At 38.4% G+C, this 11,372-nt stretch overlaps 1 protein-coding gene across 2 annotated transcripts in view; it reads left to right on the top strand.

Moving 5' to 3' along the window:
• Positions 1–330: 330 nt before the first annotated feature.
• NBAS (NBAS subunit of NRZ tethering complex) overlaps positions 331–11,372 on the top strand; it is a gene marked incomplete at its 5' end in the record, with an annotated part of 161,341 nt that continues 150,299 nt past the window's right edge. The window contains 9 exons of one of the 2 annotated variants that reach the window (XM_083856295.1): positions 331–474; positions 4,448–4,502; positions 5,146–5,182; positions 6,741–6,818; positions 7,758–7,805; positions 8,877–8,920; positions 9,320–9,453; positions 10,465–10,598; positions 10,697–10,795. In XM_083856295.1, coding sequence (XP_083712421.1) covers positions 331–474; positions 4,448–4,502; positions 5,146–5,182; positions 6,741–6,818; positions 7,758–7,805; positions 8,877–8,920; positions 9,320–9,453; positions 10,465–10,598; positions 10,697–10,795 — 773 coding nt within the window. The remainder of the gene's footprint in view (positions 475–4,447; positions 4,503–5,145; positions 5,183–6,740; positions 6,819–7,757; positions 7,806–8,876; positions 8,921–9,319; positions 9,454–10,464; positions 10,599–10,696; positions 10,796–11,372) is intronic. The other variant, XM_083856296.1, reaches the window with a different exon arrangement.

Raw genomic sequence — 11,372 nt, 5'->3', positions numbered from 1 at the left:
GAACGCTAGGAACTGGAACTTGTAGAACTGAAATATTTAGAAGTCCTACTTAGTAGGACTAACTAAGTCCCCTACCTAATAGTAGCACTATTAAAGTTGGAAGAACAACTTGCGAGAAACCCCCCTTTTGCTTTTTTCTCCATTTTTTGCCCCTATTCCCTAATGGCTGAATCCCCACTGCGAAGTCCCGCCCGCCCCGGGCTCTCCCTGCCCCGAGCGCGGCTCGCTGGGGGCCGGCGCCGCGCGGGTTAAGGCGGAGCGGTTTGGCCCCCGCCGGGCGCCGTCGCCGTGGCGGCGCGGGGAGGGCGGGACGGCCCGGCCCGGCCCGGCATGGCCGCTGCCGGCGGGGACAGCGGCGGGGAGCCCCAGCAGCGCGGCATGGCCGGCGCCGCAGAGCAGGCGGAGGACGGGGAGGAGAACATCCTGTACGACCTGCTGGTCAACACCGAGTGGCCTCCGGAGACGGAGGTGCAGGTGCGTGTGGCGGCAGCACGGCCGCGGGCGGGGGAGGGGACCGGCCACGTTGGCGCGGGCGGGGACGCGGAGGCGCCCGGGGATGGGCAGGTGCCTCCGGGAGGGTCCGGGGGATGGCCGTGACGTTCCTGGTGGGCACACGGGGTCTCCGTGCGGCCACTGTCCCCTTGTGCCTTCGTGTCACTTAATTCCCACCCTGGCTGGTGCCGCCTGGGGTGCCCTGAGGTGCTTCTTGCTCAGTGGACAGTGTATATCGGGTTTTACTGCTGAGCTGACACAAGCGAATCTGTGGTGAATGAAGTGCAGGTCTCATCTCCGGAAACTGCTGTACAGAGAGCTGTGCAATCTGTCCTGACAAAAATAGGACCTTCATTGAATTTGCCTTGTGTGAGGAAAATCAGATCCTCTCTGTGGATCCTGTATCAGTATAGCTGTGTCTGTATTTGCAGGAGTGGGGTAAAAGGGAAAAATATTTCACTTTATGTCCACACAGCACACAAATGGATACCAGCGTTTAAGAAATCAGCAAACATTGTTCTTGTACTGTAGGTTTTTAGTTATTTCTAGCTGTTCATCTTTCCCGGGTCAGGGGAAAAGCTGAGGAGCTCTTTCATCTTTTCTTTTTCATGTTTTCCTCTGCAGTGTGCTGAGCTTGCTGCTTCTGTGTCTGCTCTTGTCTGACTTGGATATAGACGATGCAAGCAATGTGGTTTTATTTCTTTCTTGTAGTTGCTTTTAAGTCCACTGAAGTTTTTTTTAATACATTTCCCACTGGAAGTTGTTAATGGAAGCGTTTTGACAAAGTTTTACACTTTATGAGAACGACTGAACAGAAAAGATGTAAAAACATCATAAGTGGAAAAATGTCGCTGTTAAAAATTACTAGAGCTGTGCTCAAAAATAGGTTTTTATTCATCAGAAAGATTTTTTTGTTATTGCTCTTGATCATTCTTCTCAGTTGCAGCAACAGGTGTTTGGAACATACAATTGCAGTATTACCAATTACTAACTTAGTAGGTTATTTGTATGGATTAATTGATAGTTGCACCTATTTGAATTTAACTGTGCTTTGAATAAATGGTAAATAGTCTTTGTTTTTAGTAACATATGCAAACAATTTTCCTGTTGCAAACCATGAGCAGGACTTAGGTATGATGACACACAACTGATGTTTCTGCAACCATGTTAAGGGGGCGCATTTCTGACAAGTGTCTTTGCTGCTGCTATTACTGTTCTTGAAGTTGTCTGGTAAATTGATTAAAGAACTGATTAGTCTGAGAAACAATTGTGTTGTTTCACCTTCTTTTGTTAAGTGGTCCCTCTAGTACCCCTGTAGGTACCAGGGAGGCTGTGAATAGCACATCACTGAGGTGACACCTCCCTTTAGTGGCAGCTTGTGGGGATGACAATTTAAAGTGACTTTGTGACTGTAGTCTGAGGGTGCTCATATGCTCTGGTAGTCAGAATTTCTAAACATCATTGAATTCTGCTTGGCAGCTTAAGTAGATGGTGCTGGTTATTTTAAACTTGGTATTTCTTGCCTGTTTATTTTTTAAGATAATACCTGTTTTCAATATCAGGAGTTGGAAGGTTTGAAAATATTATGCTGTATAGTTTGCTTGGATTTACATTCTTCTTGGAAACTGTCAGTACTCAAGGGCACTTCTGATAGTCTTTTTACCATTTTAGTGGGAAATTGATTTTACACTGGCAATCATAGGCAAACAGATTATTTTGTCAGTATGAGTCAGTTTTTGCCATAAGAGTGATATTACTTAGGTGATTGTGACTTTCTCCCTTTGGAACATCTGTCTCTTTTAATCCTGTTTTTTCACACTTTCCAGAAAGAAATCCTACTCTACTTTCTTTTAGAACTGAACCTTTTGGAATAAGTGAGGTGAGGAATGGTAGGAAGGGAAAGGAAGTTGAATGCTGCACTGGGAAATAAAATTAAATGTCTTCCTATGCAGTAATCAAGGCTACAAAGCTGGACCTTAAACTTTCACAGATCTTTATTGACTTTATTTTTCTGTTATTTCATTTGGGATGATTAATTTTTAATTGCAGACTACTAGACCTTCTAGCTCTAATTATTGGAAGATGAGTCTTGTAATGAAGATGTAAAATCATGTTAAATTCAAGACATTGATAAAACTGGCATGGATCTCTTAGGTTGAATGGCCAAATTTGCTCTAATTTTAGTTCTTTTCAGTGTTGTCATTCACCTGTACTGAACTTTCCAGTAAGAGATTTTTTTTTTAATTCCAGTAAGAATTTTTTTGCAGGGGAAGAAGAGGAAGGGCAGGGGTGTTATAGCAGTTATTTGTGAAGGAAACACACAAGGAATTGACTGTATGGAAGAAGAGAGTGGTGTGGAAATCAAGCAGTCTGTATTCAGGGTAGCGATGCTGTTGTAAATAATGCACTCCTTGAGAACATTGCTATTGCTGAAATGATAAGAATATAGTATAAAAAGTAAGATTCAGGTCATCAGGATATAACTGTAAATTAGTTTTGCAAAAAGTTTAAGATATGTGGAATAGCAGCCTGTAGTTTAGGCTCAGGGCTAGACACTTAAAATATTAAAAAAAATTCTAAAGAGATGTAAGCAACTTTAGGAAATGTTTTTTTACTGGGAACTTCCTCATAATGCAAAAACTTTTAACAAGCTCTGGTTTTAAGGTCCCTAAGAAATTGCAGTTCTCCCTGAGGTACTAGGGTAGCTGTAAGAAATAATTTATGTTCTCACTTATTTTACTGTAATGCCTTGTTATTTCCTGGCTAATCAACCTGAATGTGGAATGTTATCTGTTAGTACAGCTGTGTTTGCTTCTTATTTGCTGTGATATGACAGCCTGGTTACTTGAAAGACTGTTTATGGATTGCAAACTTTGCCTAGAAAACTAATCTTTACTTCAATAATTTAAATTTGGGAGGCTAAATATTATTTTTTAAGCACAGACATGTTCCAAAATTTGATAAATTTTATGTCTTTCAGTGTTTACTGCTTTGTAACTTGGTGAGGTCTGAATATTTCAGATAAAGAGAATTTTGCTCTGTCTATTTTATATTGAATGAAAGAGAAAATTCAGTCATTGCCTACTCATGCTAACTTTGTGGTGCACTAATATTTTCATGAGAAAGCTATAAGCATGATTGCTTTTTTTGAGAATTTGTTGATGGATCCTTCCCTATTGGTTATCCTTGTTCTCTTCTCATTTTTGCATCTTTTTTGTGCTTCTTACTGAAAAATAATTTTATCTCCTTTTATTTATAAGGATATACATCCTGTGTTGTTTTGTATTTCTTTTTTTTTTTGTGTTTGGAGAATGCTTTCATTTGTATAGTTGACTGTATTTGCTCCCTCTGCCTTAAGCAGAGCAGGGCAGGTGGAAAGGCTGTGTGACATCGTATGGAGTAGAGGTGGTTATCTGAGTGACCATATTAAATAGTACAGATTGATGTAAAAAGAGTGGATTTTTTTCAGAAATTGTTTGTTTTTCTTGATGTTTCTGAAACTTTCATGAGCAATCTTTAGGTAGCTTTGCACTTGGGTATTAGCATAAGATGTTGCACACCAAGTACTTTGATCTGTAATGCCCAGCAGTCATTGTGGCATTTATTTGGCATAAAAAGAATGATTCATAATAGCTTAGAGGAGAACATAATCAGAAGTCAATGTCTTTTGTTACTACCCAAAGATTGAGGCAAAGCTGAATCAATAGACAATCTGTAGCACATTTTGTTTATTGCATCTTGGCATTTAAATTATTTGGCGTTATAGCCTGTTTTAGCTTATGCAGTTAAAGTAGACATTATATGAAGCAGTGAGTAATAGAAAATACATAAAGAACTTGAAGGCTAGGAGCCAACTTAGATTTAATCAGTGAATGTATGTATGAATATTGTATTAAGTATTGTATTAAGTTAAAATGTGTGACATGCTTTCTGATGATTATTATTGTAATTGCAGCCAAGAGGCAACAGAAAACATGGTGCATCATTTATCATCACTAGAGCAATTGCAGGTAAATATGACTTGTTCTTACATTCATGACTTCTAAGACTATGTGGATTACTTGTAAATTTTATAATTTCTGCCTCTTAGAGTGCCTAATGTAATGGAAATAGAGTGCAGGCTGTGTTTTCTGATTGTGAACATGGCTGTGTTTTTTATGACATTTAGATGTTTTCATGTCAATTTTTTGAGCATTCTTGACTTCTTTAGTTTGTAGAGACAAACTAATAAACCATACAGCTTCGAAGTTAACAAGGTCTGTTTTGCAAACTGTAGTAGTTGAGCCTTTTTTTTTCCCTCTCTTAACATCTCTTGCACTGGGCTGTTTGCTAGTTAGTTCTGTAAAGAAGTTTTACATTCTGATGATATTATATTGCATAAAGCAAGTGTTAAATGGCAGTGATTGAACTGTATTTTCATCCAGTAGGAATTGCTCTTAGAATTTCCAAAAAATGTGCACTGGTTTGGGTTTTCGTTTGTTTGTTTTTTGCTTTGGTTTTGATCTGTCATGTCCATTTATTCTAACTTAAGAATTCATTGACCAAGTATAAGGGATTTTTTCCTCAACACCTTTTTCTTTAATGAGAATTTGAGATTCCCTGTGCAGTAAGATGGAGGGTTAGAGATATAATTTTTACCTCTTTCCATTGTAGGTCCTGCGTTGCTTTTGCTTCGGTACATCTGGTACAGGTAGGTTTTATGAGACTTCTTAATTTTCCTATATGGTAATATTTTTATAGCTTTTTGATTTCATGGAATGCAATTTTTAATAGGAGTAGAATTGAACACTTGTTTAGAATATTAGACAAGCAATGCTTAGAATAGCCTCTTTTCATAAATTGAGTTGTAGCTGCTGAAGTTGCATCTGAAGCCTAAATAGAAAAAGACTGGAACGTACTATTTGACTTTGTGCTTTTGTCAGAAGCTGAAGTAACCTTGCAGTTGGAACAGGTTTCTCCAAACATGTATTGTCCTCTCTACTCCCACGTGAGATACTGCAAGGGAAACTGTTGCAGGTTTTTTCTTAAGCGTCAGTGACAGATATGATATATATATATATAACAGGGTTTGCTTCCTTTGGAGTAGTAATTTTGAATTTTTTTTTTCTTTGACAATTCAGACTCATACAAAAAGCTTGATAACTTCTGAGCAGCACTCATGCCATTTATAAATTTAAGTTTTGATTTTAAAAGTTTGATTAAATGGTTCCATAAACATATTGAGGTAAGTAAAATGTTTCTGGAAAATTTCAGCTCTGTGGTTATACCACTGAGCAGGTTTGGAGATATCAGTTTCCCCTTTTGTGTGGCTGCTCTCCCCTACCCTTTTCTCCTGAGGGAGTGATGTTTATGGGCACCATACTGTCGTGTAAGGATTCAGTTGTAGACAAAATTCTCTCCCTCCAGCAGTCATATTTAAAAGTTAATGTCAAGCTTTTATAATTCTAGTTTTTCATGTGTTTGGTAAAAGAGTTTTGGAGGGAACTTGGGAGGCCTCTAGGTTGAAGTCCCACTGGAAGCAGGAAAACACTGAATTCCAGCTGGTTCCTTGGGGCTCTGTCCAGCTAGGTCTTGGAAAGGTTAAAGGATGGAGAACGCAGGCTCTCTAGTCAGCCTGTTCAAGTGCCTGACAGTCTTCATGGTGAAAAAAATCTTTTTTTAATGTCAGCTTGGAGCCTCCTTGGTTTTGGAATCACAGAGATGTTTAGGTTGGGTAGGACTTTACAGTTATTGAGTCAAACTGTTACCCCGGCACTTCCAAGTCTTCCAAAGGGTTGATCATAATTTCTTGTGTTCTTGCCATGCACCTCTGTTGCTCCCATCTTCCTGGTAGTCTCCTAGGTATCAATCAGAATGCTGCTCTTCTGTCATCCTAAAGTCTTCTCTTCCTCAGGCTAAATAAGTACAATTCCACAGCATCTGATTCATTGTAGGGCAAATACTCCAGTCCCCTGATCGTCTTGGTGCCCCTCCCATTTACTGCTGGTCTTTTTAAGGGGTGTACCAAAACTGGCCAGTGACCAGAGTATAAAGAGTGATAAATAAATGATCAGTTCCCTTAATACACAGTTTTGTTCTGTTAGCAAGGCTGTTGTTAGCGTTTGTCGTTGGCAGGGTGCAGTGTTGATTCATGTTCAGTTGCAAACCCTCTGAGGTAATTGATCGTTGAGTTGTCTGGCGTGTGTATCTCAGGTACTGCGTTTGTTCACTGTGTGTTCTGATTTAGCCTCATGGTTTTGGTATTTCAGCCCCGCAAAGTTTTCTCTGCCCGCTGGACTGGTTCGCCTGGTCAGTAAGCAGATCAACTGGCACCTCGTGCTTGCAAGGTAACAGCTCCCATGCTTTGCCATTTCTGACAGGAGTGAGGGCATTAAAACTTCCTCTGCTCCCCCCACCATCCCCAGTAATAGCCATGCTGAGTTGATATTGTGCTAAAGGTTTGTTATTCTTTCTGGTCAAGAGAAGTCCTGGAGGCTCTCACAGGTGGCCTCAGAGTGGTACCTGGGGCTCCTACCTGCTTCCCTTCAGTCAGTGCACCTCTCACTCAAGGCTGAATGTCTGTCTAGCTTTTGAGGCAAAGTGGCTTGCAGTGCAGTAATTTTCAAATTCAAGTCCTGAAATTGGTTGATTAAAGACTTATAACTTGGCAGAATATATAATTTTAAAATAAGCAATTTATATTTGTGGAAAGTGAATGCATACCCTCAAGACTTGTCTGCTATTGCATACACAGAGAAGTGAGAGTTCCAAGGCTAGAACCAGCTATTCTGCAGGAATTTTAGCAACATCAGTGAGATCACTGGCTTTTAAAAGTAAGCACAAGTATGCACAGAAAAATGGTTCAGTGCCATGATTACATGAAGGTAGTAGGGAAGGTTTTAGTTTATTTTGTATGCAAAGACACATAACTTACTGAATGATGATAATTGTTTATACCAGGTAAAGCAATGCATAGTTTTGTGCATTGCTGTTATAAAATTATCTGTAAGCAACATCTGACTCTGACCTCCTGTGCAGTGGGATTTTAGACGTCTGTTTTCTTAGTGCTGCTGAAAAAGAGTGGCAGATAGATTTCTGTAAAATGAAAGGAACATCATAGCATGGATATTTTATTTTTAATAAAAAATGGATATTTCCCATTTAAATTTTTTAAATTTATGATTGAGGCAATTTATATCTAACCATGGAGAAAAGCACCTAGGACTGATGCACATTCTGTAAGGAGTGGACTTTAAATGAACTTTCACATCTGTTTTTTCTTTCAGCAATGGTAAATTGTTGGCAGTTGTTCAAGACCAATGTGTAGAAATCAGGTAACTGAGCATTATCTGTTACTTCAGCTGTGGAGTTCTGAGATAGTGTTTCTGATAATTTGCTGGCAATAGTTTTAAAGATTTGTTTGTTTTGCAATATTATATATTGTGAAATTTACCCATAAAGTGATCATAAAAGCAAAAACCTTCTGTTTCTTTTTTGTTCTCAGCCATCCCTCATTTAAAGAAAAAACCCAACATATATTGTCCTTGACCCCCCCAATTATAATAGATGTGTTTATATATCTGTATCTCTCTCTCTCTGTTTTCAAGATGTGAAAGAAAAACAATCAAGATCCTCAAAAATACTCATCACAAATCATGGTCTTTCTAACCTCTGCCTTTCTGCCCCCTTTAGAAATTCTCCCCTAATAAATGGGACAAGGAGTTAGTATCTAGTGTTCTTCTCTGTGGAGTAGCTAGTGTGTATAATACTTCACCTTATTTTACAAGTGGTGTGGATTGCTGTAAAGACTGATGCTTTCCCTTTTCTTGTGCTCTCTTAACAACAAGCTCTCCTCTGCCAGTTCAAGAGCACATTTAGCTGTAGAACAGATCTTGATTGAGTGTGTTTACTTGCTTCACAAAAATCCATTTGCTAGAAGGTCAGACCTTCCATTTATATGTAAAAGAAGCAAGTATATGAAAATTGTTCAATCAAAAGTGGTGTGAGCACCATAAACGTCAGTTTAAAGACTATAAAATAAATCTTGTGTTTCAACTGTATTAATGTAACTATATTCTTGCATTGTTTCTAAAATTGTAACCTAGAGAATACTGACTAGGTTTTTTTTCTGAAGTTATGTGAAGCACTGAAATGATGCTGTCCTATTTTGTACAGCACTACACATAAAAGAGGGATGTTGGTATTTATGCAGTTGGAAGAGGATCTCTAAAATACTATTGTTAGTTACTATAGCTGCCTGAGGGTGAAAGTTACTATCTGCTTTTTTGAACAAGTAGTTAGAGGGTTTGTATTGTGCACGTGGAATATTTTTCTAGTTCTGTTACAGAAAATTGAGTAGTGGGTTTTTTTTCATGTCTAAATTCATAGGAGCCTTTTTTCTGCAGGTCTGCAAAAGATGATTTTGTATCCATAGTTGGAAAATGTCAAGGTATGGCAACTTCATCATTACTTAGTGTCGTCATTGTTTGTTATTCATACCTTGCTCAATGGTGGTGTCAGTTTACTTTAACGATAGTGATATAACTTCCTAAAATCATTGGAAAGAATCTCTTAATAGTTTTGCTTTGTGACTAGTTATGTTACCCTCCCTCTGCCACATCTTTCTATGATGATTAATATATGAAACCTGAATCTGTAATGAAATGATAGTTAGAATTAATGGCTTTGAGAGACATACTTGGTTTTTCTTTTTTTTAACCCTCCTCTGAGATAGGCTTGTAATGCTGGTAGGCCCTCTGCATTTTTTTGATGCAATTGACTTTCTGTTCTGTTTAAGGGATTATATTTATTTTTTGCTTTTATTAATAATTTTATTCATTTTTCATAGTGCCAAAGGATCCTAACCCTCAGTGGAGGAGGGTGGCATGGAGTCATGATTGTACATTACTTGCTTATGCTGAAAGCAGTGGAACAGTCAGAGTGTTTGACCTGATGGGTAGTGAGCTTTTGGTCATTTCACCGGTATGTGCTCTCTTGGGTTAAATATGAATATAGTAGAACTTTTTTTAAGGATCATGGATAATTTCCACTCTTTGACCTTTTTCAAATCATGGCTTAGTTTGCTATAAATGCTTACACTATGAATACCACACAGAAATGGGCCATAAAAAGTTTCGCTATAATACATCCATCATATGATCAACAAAAGTCATGACTTGTAAGTAGCCCTTACAACAGCACAAAGGGGATGTGTTGCAATAGGACACGAAAGAAAGATGCTTGACACCAGGCAGAAGGCAGTAGAAATCAGAAGGCTTTATTTACAATTCATTCAGCCTTTTTATAACATGCTACACTAAGAAGGCACATTATAGGTCCATAGGACTGACACTTGTCTCATTGGCTAACTAAAAGAAATAGCAAACAACACCTGCTATTATGGGAAAGGAATATTGTTTACACAAGGTTGTTTTGGGAAAAAGAAAACTGTTGAAAAGTTTCCCTTGGGAAGAGCTAGCAATTCTCAGGCTCAGAAAATATCAGGTCCACAGGTATGTTTTACATCTGTCTTGAAATTATGGTAGATCTGTAGGTGCATTAGACAGTGAAAGTATGGAATCACCACAATTTGTAGTAATAGATTATAAATCTGCACTTCATGTGCAGAGTCAAATTGTAAATCAAGAAATATTGCTGCCAGAGTACTTTGCTTGGTACGATATTAGATAACTGCTGTTGACAGGCCCCACACAATATATTTTTTAATTTGTATGTTCACAGGGTGTATTGAACTGGTTTGTGAAGGTGGCTCAAGTGTATTTCCTTAGAATATTGTCTTTGCAAACTTTATAATAATATGATCTCTTTAAAATCAAGATAAAAGAAAATGTATTTCATTTCTCATACAAACTATGAAACTTTCCTTTTTTAAATACAATATAGTTAATTTAAATTTCTAATTGTTTCAGTAGCAAATACACTTTTTAAAAATCCCCTTTCTCTCCCAATGTCTGTCTCCATTTTTGGGTAAAGACAGCAAGTTTTCCAGGTGATCTGAGTTACGCTATTGCTGGATTGATCTTTCTAGAATACAAAGCAAGTGCCCAGTGGTCAGCTGAACTCCTTGTTGTTAATTATCGTGGGGAACTGAGAAGTTACCTTGTAAGGTAAGCATAAATTTTGATTTGCTTTGAGGAGGCACAGTGAACTTTAAAGGAAATAAATCAGAACTAATGCTTGTATTTTTTTTTCCTGGCATACTTAGTGTTGGAACAAATCAAAGCTTTCAGGAAAGTCATAGCTTCAGCTTTAGCAGCCACTACGCCCATGGGATAACAACTGTCATTTATCATCCTGGTCACAGGTAAGGGTTCTGTTTACTGCCTGACGTTGGTATAGAAATGATGAACAAAAAGTGGCAAAATATGCATTGAAGTGTGTTGGATACAGAGGGGGAGAGAAATCTATTCTAAAATCACTATTTAGTGCATCACTAATAACAAGTCATGTCTCTTTCTACTGTGAAAGAGGAACTATGAAGTTCATCTCACTTGACTTTCATTATTCCATTAGTAAAGTTGTGTCCCTTTCTCTTTGTGTACCTTGCGTAAGCACCTTGCATTTTTTGAAATGTCAAAAATAGCTTTAAAAGAGGTTTCTGAATGTGATGAAAGAGGGGCAAAGGCTGAAGTATAAGTTTAGTTGTTGGGGTTGTTTTTTTTTTCCCTGTAGCTGCAGTTGATTGCTGGACTTGTTGGCCAGCCCAGTTTCCGCAGTTTTCTGACTGGAACTGCCAAGCTTTGGTATTTGGAGTTGTCTCGTGATGTGTTTTCTCTTTGAGTAACTTGTTAGATACAGAAACTGGACTTTAAATGAGGACTGAGTGCCTACTTGCTCTTGAGCCCAGTGTTGGAATAGGTCCTGGTTAGCCTATTACTTAT

Source organism: Zosterops lateralis (assembly GCF_965231275.1).
Source record: "Zosterops lateralis genome assembly, chromosome: 3".
Taxonomy (NCBI): domain Eukaryota; kingdom Metazoa; phylum Chordata; class Aves; order Passeriformes; family Zosteropidae; genus Zosterops; species Zosterops lateralis.
Note: the sequence above shows the minus strand (reverse complement) of the source record. Positions and strands in the feature narration are given on the sequence as shown.